The 13,617-nt window shown below is 58.6% G+C and overlaps 7 protein-coding genes across 7 annotated transcripts; 3 read left to right on the forward strand and 4 right to left on the reverse strand.

The window, feature by feature from the left end:
* Positions 1-973: 973 nt before the first annotated feature.
* Positions 974-2,046, reverse strand: TRAVEDRAFT_62977 (uncharacterized protein; the record flags this gene model as incomplete). Its single annotated transcript, XM_008036165.1, has 3 exons — positions 974-1,346; positions 1,405-1,457; positions 1,521-2,046. The coding sequence occupies 3 exons, from the start codon at positions 2,044-2,046 to the stop codon at positions 1,107-1,109; spliced, it is 819 nt and encodes a 272-aa protein (XP_008034356.1). The 3' UTR covers positions 974-1,106.
* Positions 2,047-2,101: 55 nt separating this feature from the next.
* Positions 2,102-2,647, reverse strand: TRAVEDRAFT_26752 (uncharacterized protein). The gene has a single exon (XM_008035408.1). It carries the CDS (start codon positions 2,543-2,545, stop codon positions 2,258-2,260), a length of 288 nt encoding a protein of 95 aa, XP_008033599.1. The 5' UTR covers positions 2,546-2,647; the 3' UTR covers positions 2,102-2,257.
* A 166-nt stretch (positions 2,648-2,813) lies between these two features.
* TRAVEDRAFT_69482 (NADH dehydrogenase 21 kDa subunit) lies at positions 2,814-3,580 on the forward strand. The gene is made up of 4 exons (XM_008036425.1): positions 2,814-2,908; positions 2,973-3,086; positions 3,140-3,260; positions 3,317-3,580. Exons 1-4 carry the CDS (start codon positions 2,839-2,841, stop codon positions 3,549-3,551), a joined length of 540 nt encoding a protein of 179 aa, XP_008034616.1. The 5' UTR covers positions 2,814-2,838; the 3' UTR covers positions 3,552-3,580.
* A 372-nt stretch (positions 3,581-3,952) lies between these two features.
* Positions 3,953-5,507, forward strand: TRAVEDRAFT_43795 (U2 snRNP complex subunit CUS2; the record flags this gene model as incomplete). The annotated part of the gene is made up of 6 exons (XM_008035729.1): positions 3,953-4,138; positions 4,198-4,260; positions 4,327-4,895; positions 4,947-5,166; positions 5,218-5,283; positions 5,337-5,507. The coding sequence occupies 6 exons, from the start codon at positions 3,953-3,955 to the stop codon at positions 5,505-5,507; spliced, it is 1,275 nt and encodes a 424-aa protein (XP_008033920.1).
* Positions 5,508-5,715: 208 nt separating this feature from the next.
* TRAVEDRAFT_43796 (1-phosphatidylinositol 4-kinase LSB6) lies at positions 5,716-8,915 on the reverse strand (the record flags this gene model as incomplete). The annotated part of the gene is made up of 15 exons (XM_008035730.1): positions 5,716-5,760; positions 5,818-6,623; positions 6,672-6,678; positions 6,733-6,792; positions 6,850-7,334; positions 7,385-7,398; positions 7,454-7,724; positions 7,771-7,870; positions 7,920-8,010; positions 8,064-8,137; positions 8,193-8,241; positions 8,295-8,414; positions 8,463-8,512; positions 8,570-8,693; positions 8,752-8,915. The coding sequence occupies 15 exons, from the start codon at positions 8,913-8,915 to the stop codon at positions 5,716-5,718; spliced, it is 2,460 nt and encodes an 819-aa protein (XP_008033921.1).
* A 1,054-nt stretch (positions 8,916-9,969) lies between these two features.
* On the forward strand, positions 9,970-11,865 carry TRAVEDRAFT_69484 (uncharacterized protein). The gene is made up of 6 exons (XM_008036426.1): positions 9,970-10,071; positions 10,126-10,315; positions 10,384-10,473; positions 10,525-10,640; positions 10,696-11,312; positions 11,367-11,865. Exons 1-6 carry the CDS (start codon positions 10,019-10,021, stop codon positions 11,561-11,563), a joined length of 1,263 nt encoding a protein of 420 aa, XP_008034617.1. The 5' UTR covers positions 9,970-10,018; the 3' UTR covers positions 11,564-11,865.
* A 17-nt stretch (positions 11,866-11,882) lies between these two features.
* TRAVEDRAFT_56473 (uncharacterized protein) lies at positions 11,883-13,421 on the reverse strand (the record flags this gene model as incomplete). Its single annotated transcript, XM_008035823.1, has 5 exons — positions 11,883-12,200; positions 12,259-12,796; positions 12,855-13,218; positions 13,278-13,312; positions 13,372-13,421. The coding sequence occupies 5 exons, from the start codon at positions 13,419-13,421 to the stop codon at positions 11,883-11,885; spliced, it is 1,305 nt and encodes a 434-aa protein (XP_008034014.1).
* Positions 13,422-13,617: the final 196 nt, after the last annotated feature.

The following is a 13,617-nucleotide window of genomic DNA, read 5'->3' on the forward strand; positions in this document are numbered from 1 at the left end:
GAGCTGAACTCCAGGTATCAGCTACGGCTCAACTTATACCACTCCATGGCGCTCGTGCACTCGAGTAAGACATGGTGCAACGTGCAGCCTATGGCATCTTATGTCACCATGTTTTTTGCAATAAGAACGGGCGTTCCCGAAGCGAGATAACCGTATGCCCTAGAATGGGCGTGGAGCCGGTCGCGCTCGGGTGAAAAGTATGAGACAAGATTCACTCACCCCTGCAACCTGTGTCTTCTGTCAGACGTACGGAAGTAATGGGTGCGCACCAAAAGAACAAGGTTTTGAGTGAGCTGTGTTGATACGACGTACCTGTCTCCACTCAGGTCGTCAAATATTGAAGGCGAAGGAACAATGCAGCGCAAAATATAGTGTGAGCACAGCAATCGGGTGGCTCAATGGCGGCGAGTCCATGTTTTCCGAACCTAACGGATCCAGAGGATCAGATCATGCACTGCGTCCTGGAGAGTCTTGGAGAGTCTTGGCCCGTATAACGGTGTGCCACGGCCTTGAGGCCCAAGTAACAACCAGTAACCCGCACCGGCTGCACGCGGATCAGAAGAAATATTTGCAATGCATGGCATGGTCCCTATGAGCCTATTCCTGGTGAGTATAGCTTGGAACTCTGATACATTCGAATTCAGGTGAACGTACCCACGCGTGGCCACGGCGTTTGATTGGACACGGCGATAGGATCAAGCAAGGCCAGCTCGCTCGTCTTCGAAGTGCTGACGCTAGAAACCATCGCGTTCCTTATGTAAATGCCCGGAATGCCAGTGCACCGCAGACCTCGCCCTGCGACTTAGGGCCAGCGTATGCTAACGGACCGAGAATAGATTGTCAGATGCGCATATATCCCCTCAGAGAGCAATGAGAAAGCCTGTGCGTGTAGACGTTCTCCTGCTGATCCAGTCGGGGCGATCGTAGCACAGCTAGTGGCCGGATGATGCAGGGGAGCACCCTGACGGTCGGGAAGATACTAAAAAGACAGAACCATTATATGGTACACACCCGAAAACGATGGACAACGAAAGCGAGACAACAATATACACAGACAGCCAAGAAAACATCACCTCTCCAGGGTATAGCGCGAGTACCTACGTCGATCACCAGCCGACGTCACCGCCGTCGTAGGGTTCTACACGCAGCCGCGCCTCGCCTTTGACCTTGCGCAAACGGTGGCGCTCGAGCTCATAGCGCTCGTACGATGCGGCGGCCAGGCGCATCGCGCGGATGTGGTGCGGACGCGAGTTGGCGGCAGCCGCGTGCGTGCGCGACTGCCAGATGCACGTCGCGAGGTTCAACCCAGTTTCGGGGTGCGGCGTGCCGTACCAGTAGAGGATTAGCTGTAAGCAAAAACGGGATGAGTGTATGCTCCGGAGATATGAGGTGACGTGGACGTACACCGCCGTTCTGGACGGCCTCCTCGTGTGCCTTCTTGTCGGCTTCGTAGAGCGCTGTGAGAGGGGGATCAGTGTCAGGAGGAACGTGGTACAGGCACAAGGTGGTCGAATACGTACGTCCGCCGTCGCTGCCGTCGCGTCGCCGGCTTCGGAAGACCACGCAGTACCACTCGCGCTCTTCATCGAGGGGAAGCTCGAGCTCGTTCCAGTTGAACGCCTCCGGGTATGGAGTTTTGGCATACTCCTCCGTCGTCGGGCGGAAGTGGTGCAAGGCGCGGTGCAGCGCTAGGGACGCCGGGTCGATGGAGGGAAGGCGCGACTCCGTCGACAGCGGGCGAGGCACGCTGGGGGATGAGAACGCCGGCGAAGTTGTGGGGTGCTGAGCGTGCCCGACGCCTACGGGAAGTGACGAGAGGAGGGGAGGCAGATAGAGGATGGGGGACGTGGCGCGCGTCTCAAAGGACGGCAAGATGTGAGGGTCAAGGTTAGGCTTGGCGAGGGCCTCGGTAGCCTGTTCCTGGGATGCGAGCTGCTCGACCTGGATATCGGTCTTTTGAACCGGCGTGGACGTGTCTACGCGAGTAGAAGCATGATCCAGAGACGGAGGTAAAGAGACAGGGGCGGCTACTGCAACCTGAGCCATGGTTCGAAGATGTCCTTAGAGACGTAAAAGTCGCTTGGAGGCAGATGGTGTAAAGCAGACTCTGAGGGGAAGCAGGTGAACGTAGTTGCTGGGGAATACAGCGACGTACCAGGGTACCCCGCGTTTTATAGGACGTGGGCTCGTCGCCATCCCGTCGTCACCGGAAGCGAGCACGACAGCTCGAGCACCGCACGAATGGCCGATTACGGAGTCAAAAGTCTATATTTTGGCCGGCCTGGAATGCGGGGGGTGTAGTTGGACGGATGGTGCGAGGTTGAGTAACGCGACCGCGACGATTGCGCGATTGCGCGCACACCGACCTGGCGGGCGCGAACCGAAAAAACGTCGCGGCCGTCCCGCAGCCAATCACAAACGCTGCACACAAATCGAATGCACAAGCACAAGTGAGAATAGGCAGGGGTAACATAACCTTGCAGTGGCCGGAACCCCAGACGTGTCTGGGGTGCGGTGCGCGCCCATGTCCGATGTGGGTGTCCATGCGGACAGCACGCCGCGTCGCTCCCGAAGGCGCTGTGCACGTCAACAATCGCAGTCGGGCAGGTCTGGGGAGCATTGCTGAGCAATGGCGAGCGCAGTGTTTGTAGAGACCGTGGAAGGCGGCGTGGATGATGAGAAACGCGAACGAGCTCGACGCTCCGAGCAGACGGAGCGGCGGAGAGTCGCCCATCGCACGTGGCAATCTCGGGCGTCACCGTGCGCGTGCTCGTCGTCCGTTCGGTCTCTCTCGTCGTTCACATCGCCCTCCTCTCCGCTTCGTGCTCATTGCAGGCCATGGCGACACGCAAGGCGGCAGAGAGCACTCTCTACCATCTCAGCCCCAGGGGTTTCTGGAAGAAGTTCCGTGCGTATCTGCGTCTTGTCTGGTGCGCTCTATTCGAGGCTCATATCGTCGTGGACATTCGTAGGGGACGCCGTGGTCATAAATCCTGAAATCTCTACTGGTCTGCCCATTGCAGACCGCAACCGTTACCCCCAGCCTGCTTCTCGACCAGAGAAGTATGCCACTCCGGCCACAAAGGGTACGGTCGCGTACGATCCCTGGCGGTGGTCTCCCAAGCTCACACCTCCATAGCCTCCGACCCCGCGCAGAACCCGTACTGGAAGCGTGATGTCCGTCGTGCATACCCCCGTATCTCGGTGGTGACCCAGACCGAACTCTCCACGCTGCTGCTCGACCATGCGAAGGCGGAAGCGTGCGTTTCTGTTCCTGTTTCAATTCACGTCCGCGGGAACTCATGTCCGTGCGCAGTGTCGCTGCCCCGGGCGAAGCTCAGGCATCTGAGGCATCGTCTGTCCCTGCCGAGCAGCCGGCTGCCGTTGACCTCACGGAGGCAATTGCTACTATCACCTCCGCGCGCAAAGCCTACTCAGAGTCCAAGCTTCCCCCCGTGCCCCCAATTTCCTTCAAGCGGTGGCGGCCAGAGCGCGTGGAGGATCCCCCGCACGACCCGCATGCGTACTTCCCGATGTTGCTCGTGAAGTAGACTAGATTCAGGCAATGCACTATCGTCCCTTCAACTCTCGCGTGGTTTAGACATGGCGTGTGGTCGCGTGAATGTGGAGGTGTAACGCTCCCAAATCCATCTTTCATCATCACGCTGCGTCTTGGGCATAGCCATGTCAGGGTGTATATGTCGCTCTTGGTGTTCTTGGTCTCGTTTCGGTTGAAGCTGAGTGGCTTGACGGTGCGTATGTACAAACGTGCCTGATCGTGGGAAGGGGTCCACTTCACGGCGTCTCCGCAACTGCTCCCTTGCTCTCGTCCTAGCTCGTGAATCTACCGTTCGTGCTCTATGAGGCCATCCACCACCTAGTATATCAGTGCAACCACTTGGAGACCAGCAAAGTTAGGAAGATATACCACCCCAGCGACACCTGAACACTCATGTCGACGTCGGAAAGCCTCCCGCCCGCGGCGCTCGCGAGCGGCTCCTCAGCAGAGGCGCAAGCTGCAGCATTCGCCGACGACCCCCGCGTCCACTTCGATCGCACCGCCGGAACGTGGAGGTTCGAGCAGGACGATGGTACGGAGCTCGAGTACGATGACGAGAAGGGCGCATGGGTCCCGCTGGTACGTCCCTAAACGCACCTAAAGATGTGAACGGGAGCTGACTATCCCTCCACTTCTAGCTGGATGAGGACCTCGTGAAAGCGCAGCAAGCAGCATACTCAATCGCTGGTGTAGACGAGGAGGTGAGTCCTTGCCGCACCTTCGCCGCTTGACCGACCGAACTCAACGCCGCCCCCGACTGCGCGCAGACACCTGCAGCACCTGTCCTCAAGCGCCTGAAGAAGAAGCGCAAGGCCGAGGACGTGAACTACACCGGCGCAAAGCGCAACAAAAACGACGACGCGTCCACATCCAACAACGGCGCGTCATCCTCGTCGTCCTCTGCCCCGGCCGCCGCGCCCGCGCCCGCGGCACCGCCCGAGCGCAAGTCCAAGAACACCGCGGTGTACGTGACGGGCCTGCCCGCGGACGCAGACCTGGACGAGGTCGCCGCGCGCTTCGGCAAGTTCGGGCTGATTGAGGAGGACGACGAGGGGAGCCCGAAGGTGAAGCTGTACGCGCGCGACGACGGCTCGTTCTCGGGCGACGCGCTCGTCGTGTACTTCAAGGAGGAGAGCGTGTCGCTCGCGATCACGATGCTCGACGATGCGGAGCTGCGCGTCGGCGAACCCAATACGCGCATGAGCGTGCGCCGCGCGGAGTTTGGGCACAAGCACGAGCAGGGCCCGGCTGGGGGCGCAGGGGGCGGCGAGGCGCGCCCGCGCAAGACGGTGCATGACAAGAAGCGCGCGACGCGGAGGATCGGGAAGATGCAGAAGTACGTTGACATGCGCGTCAGATGTGCGCGGCGGGCTGACGTGCGATGCAGGAAGCTGGGCGAGTGGGACGACGAGGATGGGTTCGGGCCTTCGATTTCGGAGGAGGACAAGCTCAAGGAGATGAACAAGCACGGACGCGTGGTGGTCCTGAAGTACATGTTCACGCTCAAGGAGCTAGAGGAAGACAGCGCGCTGCTGCTCGATCTCAAGGAGGAAGTGCGAGAAGAGTGCGAGACGCTAGGTGAAGTGACCAACGTTGTATTATACGATGTAGGCGTGGTCTCCGCTTTTCTACCATCCCATGCTGACTGTCACTTACAGGAGGAGCCAGATGGTATCATGACCGTCAAGTTCAAGGATGCGCTTAGCGCGCAGGCATGTGTGTTGGTGAGTGTTCCGAACTTTTGTCAAGGTCCCACAGTTTGACGAAACCTGCATAGAAAATGAACGGTCGATTCTTTGCGGGTCGTCGGGTAGAGGCCTCGCTATACGCAGGACGACAGCGGTTCAGACGGAGCGGCTTCGGCGACGCTGCCGCAGGGGGCGACGAGAACGAGAAGAACCGATTGGACGAGTTCGCGAAGTGGCTCATGGAGCAAGGAGAGTCGTGATCTGTAGGACACTGGGCGTTGTGCTTGAGAGGCTTTCACGGAAACCTGCGCGTCCGCGTGTGTAGTCTATCATCTATGCGTATATCATGTTGCGAACTCGCGAAGCATATTAATCCGAAATGTACACGGGCACTATGCCAACCGTCCTCGACAAAAGCGAAAGCATCGACAGCAAAAAGAGAAGTAGGCGAGTCAGCTCCCAGCGCGCTCACCAGCACGAACACAGCGGCTTCACGTCGACGGTCTCCAAACGCTGCACACAGACAATCAGCGTCGCCGCTCACGTACACCGAGGGAACAGAACACGCACCTCGACGATGACCGTCCTCGTCTTCGGGCTCTCCGCGGGCTCCCCCTGCATCCAGTCCAGATTCGGGCGCTCCACCTGGGAATGCGACCCGTGGTAGCTCTGGAAACGGGTGTGCAGCGTCGAGTGCGGCGCCTCGATGTGCGACGTGCTTTTCGACATCGCGATCAGGTCCTCCTCTGTGAACGACATCGACATCGACAATGCGTCCTCTGCCTCCGGCACCGCGGGCAGCCGCTCCGAGCGCGCGGACGGCGACAACAACGCTCCCGCGCCGCCCTCTGAGGACTGCTCCAGCAGCAACGGCGGGGTCCCGAAGACCGTCTGCGTCGGGGGCGCACTGGAGGGCACGCGCACGAGCTGCGGCAGCGTCTGCACGGACGAGGACGACTCGCCGACGTCGACCTCTTCCTGCTCTTCCTCCGCGTCCTCTTCGCCGCCCTCGACCCCAATGCGCTTCAAGCCAGCCTCGACCGCGTCGAGGCGCTCCATGTGTTCGAGCACGGTCACGCCCGTCGTCGCGGGGTGTACGCGCTGAAACTTCGCGGAGAAGGACACGGGGCGCGAGAGGCCCGTCACGTCTGTCTCGACGCGGCGCATCGGCGGGGGCGGGAAGCCGGAGATGCTCTGGCTGCGCGTGCGGCGCGGCATCGGGAGAGGCATCGTCGCGATCGACGCGTGCGGCGATACTGCGGGGACGTGTGCGGAGTGCGCGGACTCTGCGAGGAGGTCCGGGAGCATGTCTTCGGAGACGGGCACGTCGTCGTCCCATACGAGCACCTTCGTTCGCCGGGTCAGCTCCAGCGGGCCTGGGAATGGTCAGTCTCGGAGTGAATGGGAGGGGAGGGAGTGGTCACCTTCGTCCTACAAAGCCGTGTCAGTTGCCCGGAGCTGTATGCGAGAAGCACGGGTACTCACTGTGTGCCGTAGAGACTGCACGATGTTCCATGCCTGGCCCTTGATCACCGCCAGTTGCCTCTGTGACAGGAAATGAGTTGTCTACCTCCGCTGTGACAGTAGGCAAAATGTCCTCACCCTGAACATCTTCGGGTGGAAGTCCGGGTCTACTGCGAATAGCTTCCGAAGTTCGAACGTGGTCTCCGCCCACCACTCCTTCGATGTCAAAAGCGGAAGGAAGTGGTCGCGCGTCTTCTGGCTGAACGGCCGGCCGATGATCGTGACCGGGAGGTACAGCCAGCCGTACGTGTACGAGCGCCAGCCCTTCGGGTGCTCGTGCGGGAACGAGAGCGAGTTGTCGATGGCGGCAATATGTATGTGCGGCTGCTTGACGTACGGAATCGAGGAATTCGCGTATGGCTGTGAGTACATTGGGGGCGTAGAGGTGCCCGCGGTGGTCTGCCCGTTGTTCGTGTCCGTTCGCCGCAACTCTGTCATCATGGGCATCTCAGGTCGTGATGTTCGTGAAGGCGCAACGTCCACCAGAGATTTGGAATGGTCGCCTTCGCAGACCTTGATCATGTAGTTGTCCGCGCCGCGGTCAGTATTGAGCATTAAATAGTCTGGGATCGCATTAGCGAAGAAGCAGGCCGCAAAGGTTCAGGGCGCATACCTAAGATCACAAGTCTGAAAGAAATGTATTAGGCCTCACTGCAAGAATACGAGATGATGCCACACGTACTTTTCTAGCTCCTCGCGGAAGCTGTCCTGCAGGCCCGGTGTCCAGTAGAACGGCTGTCCAGATCTGTCCTCGGAAGCGTCATACAATATACGGTCGTCATTCTCTTCGTCATCGTCGTAAACCTCTTCCTCTGCACCAGTCTTGCCGCAGACCACATTGACAGCACTCATGAACTTCTTGGAGAAGCCACCTTTTCGATGGCTGTCGTCGTCGAATGTGTCAGAGATGGCGCGACCCGGCCATGGGTGCTTGCGCAGGAAGTCAGATGCATCTGTGGAGAGGTAAGCAACATATAACAACCAAGGGTGTCCACATACCGGTGAAGCCGTGGAGGAAATACTGCATGCTCCCGATCTTCTCGGGTAATGGTTTGCCCTTCTTGGCCCCGTTCCTGTCCAACCAGTCGTAGAAGAAAGCCTGGAAAGGAGTGAAAAAAGGTAAAGCTCTGTCCTAGATGTGTACGCACAGGGCTAGACAGGGATACGAGCTGCGTTCGAGGTACGATGTTCAGGGACAAGCGCTCGTCAAGCAGAGACGCAGCAGCCTCCGAGATGTAGCTGGGCTAGTGTTATCCTGCAGCTGAAGCGAAGAAACAATAACATGACCCTACCTTAGGTTCGGAATCAAGCATGCACGTCCGAAGGGAATGATCCACCGGAATTGCCTGTGCAGCCACTTCGTGGTCTAGCCGGTGGGGTATTAAGGTACAGCAAGTATATAAACAGGATCATAGACGCACCTTCGGGTTCAGACGTCCGTATGGTTCCTCATCCTTTGGTTTGAAGACACTGCCTAAGTGTCAGGGATGCGGGGTCACCGACACCACGTATAAGAAACATACGCCACAGTTTGGATGCGCCCATCCACCTTCGCACGCGCAAAGTATGAGCCAGAAGACCCCTTGGTGATCATCTTGGGGTGAATGCCTTCCGCAATGGCGTCTCGGACTGCTTCCACAAATCTTGTACGCTCAGCTAGACGTACACCCAAGAACCCAACCCGCACTCACATCTCGAAGTCGGCTGCTGTCATAGGCGGTTTGTGGTCGAGCGTCTTGGTCTGCATAGCGTCGCATTACCACTGCAGACCGGCGGCGCAAGGTTTTATGCTACTTACGGGTCCGGAGTACGTCAAGGAGGGGATGTACTGGGGCTCGAAGACGCTGTGCCAAATCTGCTTCTTCGAGTTGTCCTCGACCTTCTTCTTCCGCTTCACCTTCTGCGCAATGGACTCCGTCCACCTCCAACGCCCATCAAGCTCCGAGCACGCGGACGAGGCGGTAATGGCAGGGCACTCACCTCTTGAACGCGTTGTCTAATTTGCTCAAATCAATGTGCACCGGGCGACCTGCCCTGCGTAATCCTCGTGTTGGCAGCGTCTGTGAGGAGAGTCCTTCGGAGACGTCGGCCTCCTCGCCATCCACGTCCTGGAGCAGAGGCTGGTATCCTGACCGGTCGGGCATCGTAAGAGTCGTCGTCAAGTAGCCAGCAGCGGATGTACAGTAGACGGGAACGCGGGGTAGGACTGTGCAGGAGCCGGAACGTGGCAGGAGAAAGGTATTGGACGGCACGGATGATGTCTCCGCCCAATCCGGCAATCCGGTGTCCTACTGCGGCAAGGACGTCTCTCCGACCCAGGCCCGTGAGCACGCAATATGAGGTGGCGTGGAGATATTGCAAATGCCCACAGCGCGAACACTTGTGGGTCCACGAACGAGAAGAACCACTCTCGTCTCTCTTCCAACAGTCAATTCGGCATGAACGTCGCCGTCTCGCAGCAACATGCGTGCAGGAGACGACCGGGCATCTAGGCGCCCAAGCATTATTATTGGCCTCATGATCCGTGAGACAAGCTCTACCGTGACACGACTCCGCCCGCACCCCTGCGGTTTGACTCTGACATTCGGAGTATGGTATTCGGAATACCGGGAGGGGTCGCAGCGAAGGGGCTGACAGTGGCACCGGCGGAGTCATGAACTCCTATCCTTGCCCTGGAGGTCGGTCCTCTCCTCCCCACAAGTCCCCAAGTGCGTTCTCACACACTTACCGTCTGCATCTTTGTAGTGATGTTATGGCAGTATCCAAAGACCACTTCAAGATCAAAAGCATGAAGGCGGGAGTGCTCGGGGGCGTCGTGGCGACACGTGAGTGGCGGTGCTGACGGAGGGCGCCACGGGATGCGGGTCGAGTGTGTGACAGTTGCCAGTCATCCTCCTCCTCCCAGTGGCCAAACAATTCCGAATACCACTCGGCATCTCTGGGAGCGGTGCGCCTCGGCGTGGTGTACAGCATGCATCCCGTGTCACGCACGGCGATATGCGCAGGCCACGATTGGAGGCAGACCGTCTCCTACGCGGCGAAGACCACTATTCGGAATTCGCTAGGCGCACATGTTCCAGGTCCGGTCCCAATCTCTGCACGCCCATTCTGCGTCGCCCGCTCGTATCATGACGGCTGACACTATATAGCCCCAGGGGCCCCGCCCCCGCAGGCGACTGAGCTTTCCCCCCTCGTTTGCCCGTCTGTGTGATCCCCTCAGCCTTGCAGGCTCGTTCCTGCCTCAAACATGCCTCTTTTGCTCCCCGTCCACGCCTGGAAGAGCTGGCGCGAGAGAATCCGGTAAGTTTTGAGATCTCCCGCGTCCTAGTGCCCTCGCTTATCAGCTCGCGCTAGACATTTCACCTGGGCCTGGTATGCCGTGATCATGGGCACGGGCGTGTGCTCTGCCCTCCTCCACAACTTCCCGTACCACAATGATAGCCTGGCGCTGAAGGTCGCTGCTCTCTGCATGTTCCTCCTCAACCTTGTGCTCTTCGTATTTGTCTCCATATGTACGGTCCTCCGGTACATCATGTTCCCAGAGGTAAGTTACGATCAACAGACCCTTGTACTTATGTCCCAGGAGTTTCCAGTGGCTCACCTACGTCGCAGGTCTGGTGGATGATGTTGTCACATCCGGCACAAAGTCTTTTTATCGGGTGTTTCCCCATGGGGGCCGCTACTTTGATCAACGCCGCATTGGTAAGTGCTGTTTACTTTCGCTTTTCAGATGCCCTGCTAATGGTGGTGTAGAACATCAACCAAGACTGGGGATTCGGCGGCGACGCCTTCCTCTGGACTCTCTGGGGATTCTGGTGGCTGGACTCCGCCGTTTCCTATGCAATCGCTTTCGGAATGCTCTACACCATGTATGCCCTTCTTCAATGTTTATGCATACCGTGCTACCGTGCTCACATGTCATAGGATGGTTCGACAAGAGCATTCGCTACAGAAGATGACTGGAGTGTGGCTGCTCCCCGTGGTCACCCTCGTCGTCGCGTCGTCAACAGGAGGTCTCCTGTCCAACGCGCTCGTTAAGCACTCTACCACGGTTGCCCTCGTCACTACCGGCTTCTCCTTCACCATGGTCATCATCGGTCTGGGCTTCGCGCTCATGATCACCACCGTCTACCTCCTCCGCCTCATCACGAGCGGACCTCCCGACGCCTCCCTCATCCTCTCCGCATTCCTCGCGCTCGGGCCGCTCGGGCAAGGGGGCTTCTCGCTGCTCGTGAATGGCCAGGACCTCTCCGAGCTCCTCCCGCTGCACATGGGCAACGAGTTCCCGACCATCGCGCTCGCCGGCCAGATGATCTTCGCGGGCTGCTTCCTGGGCGCGTTCGTGCTCTTCTCCCTCGGCGTCTCCTGGATCATCCTCGCCGTCGTGTCTATCTGGCACGTCAGGGCGCGCTCCCAGATCCCATTCTCGATGGCGTACTGGGGCCTCATTTTCCCGAACGGTGTGTTCGCGCTTCTGTGCGTCCAGCTCGCGAAGGTGCTCGACAGCCCTGTTTTCAGAGCGATCGGCGCAGCGTGGTGCGGTGAGTGCCATTTCTTGTTCCGCACGTGTAATAGTACTCATAGTGACCCAATAGGTGTCGTCTTCACCCTGTGGATCACCGTCTTCCTCCGCAGCATCCCCGCGTTCATCGACGGGTCACTGTTCAAGGCGCCCTACGTGCCCGACCTCCAACCTCCGCCCACCAAACACATCGACGCGGAGAAGGGCTTTGTCATCGGCGTCGGCGTCGTTGACGGCCCCGACGCGTCCGCGTCCACCGTAGCCCTCTGAGTCTAGCCTACCCCATGCTATCCACTAATCGGTTCGTAGTCCCCAACGCATACTTCACTTCCTGTCCTTTCCCGTGCCCCGGACCTGGATGGATTGTACTATACGCAGGGCGCACGGTAGATCTGGCGAGCCTCGCGTCGTCCTTCATTTGTATCATTGCGGATAGAGTGCCGGCCACCGGACCCTCCAGAGTCAGAGTCAGTCCTTGTGTGTTGTGCCCCCAATCATTTACTATATATTGTGTGCTGTACCGAGTAATCTTGTACTACGATACGCGTGCCTCTCCCATCTCTCCTCAAGCCCCTGACCCTTCCAAACTTCATTGCGCGCCCACCTCGTAGTGCCCGTTCGCGGACGAGGTCCCGCTGTTCATCGGCGAACTGTTTTTGTTGAGACTCGACATGCAGTGCGGGGCAGGCTGTGCGTCTACTCGCCTCTTTTCGATCCCGCGCGCCATGTCGAAGTCCTCCAGGCACGGCGAGTAGAAGATCGCGCCGTTGCGCACGAGCGTGAGCGTCCGCACGAACACCATCGTCCACAGCAGGAGCGTCCCGAGCGCGTAGATCGCGCCCCACACGCGGAAGAACGGCGAGTCGATCGTCCGGTACAGCTGGATCGTAAGGTTTGCGTACACGCCCTGTGTGCATTACGGCACACGGTCAGCATGGACCCATAGACGGCATGCGCAGACTTACGTTAGGGAAGATAAGGCCCCAAAATGTCTGTGTGAATGGGAATCGGGTCTTCTGCAGGACCTCGATGACGGCAAGCACGGCGTAGATCATCCACATCGTCGCGAGTGACCAAAGCACGAGGGCCGCAGCAAGGCTGAGAACCGCGACGATGTCCGCGACGTTCTCCTGGTGGAGAACATGCGAAGAGCCGTATGTGAGCGGGAGCACCTCGCGGAAGCCCTGGCCGAGGAGGAGGATGGAGTAGCCGCCCTGGCCCATCGGGCCGAGCGGCATGAACACGCTGAGGACTTCGGCGTTCTGCGGGACGCCGTAGACGATGAGCCGGAGAAGGTACATCGTGAGGATCATCCACGCGAGCCCGACACCGATGGAGACGAGGACAAGCGAGACGGTCAGGGTGATGAGCGCGTAGTGTGGCGAGTGCGCGGCGAGTGCGTTTGCGACAACGCCGCCGGAGGACGAAATGACGATGAGCGTGACCACGGGCAGGAGCCAGACGGCTGTCATTCGTTCAAGTGCGTGGGTGTGTCGTGTTTTCCTAGGAGCGGAGGGAGGTCAGCTAAGTTGAGAGGCGTGAATGGATGGAAGATACTTGCATGATATGTACGAGCAAGAAGGCGCATCCGAGCGAAAGAGCGACGTCTATCCACCAGAAGCCCCATATTGCGTAGAGGAATTCCTTCCCGCCGAATCCGTCCCTCTCGTATATTCGGCCCACGGCAACACTAATGAGAGTGGCGCCGGCCATAGGATATGTGCCCAGGTAGAGACTTTGGATGGGATTGTGTATCATCATTGTCCAGATGTCGGGGAAGATGGTATATCGCGCTATGGTGAGCGCGTTGAAGAGAATGAAGAGGGCAAGGTTGAGGAAGAAGAAGATGTAGGTGAAGATCGCTACTGTCGATGATTCGTTTGCAAACGGCGAGTTGAGAAAAAGGATTGATATGGAACCCGTCCCTGCACGCAAGAGGTAAGTCACAGCCGAATCATCTCTTCAAGAATATATGAGATTGTACCCATGACGGCCGCAAACCATGCTGGGGTGAAGTGGCTGAATGTTTGGGGATATGAGCGTCATGACGTCAAAGGGGACGGCATAAGAACACTAACCGGACGCAATCCTTCAGTGATTTACGTTGCACGACCGTTGTTGTACTCATCCTAGTTAGAACCTGCTACAAATGAAGAAGAGGGTGCCAAGGATAGGAGGGTGGCTGAGAAGGTTCGATGGTTTGCATCCAACTAGTCTGTCAAGAATGCTAATTTTTACGGCGAGTCACGAAGTCACCGCCACCGGAGGCACGGCACGCGACGGTTGCGTGCGGCGTCTCCTGAATAATGAAGCGGATCCAGGTA

Source organism: Trametes versicolor (assembly GCF_000271585.1).
Source record: "Trametes versicolor FP-101664 SS1 unplaced genomic scaffold TRAVEscaffold_2, whole genome shotgun sequence".
NCBI lineage: Eukaryota > Fungi > Basidiomycota > Agaricomycetes > Polyporales > Polyporaceae > Trametes > Trametes versicolor.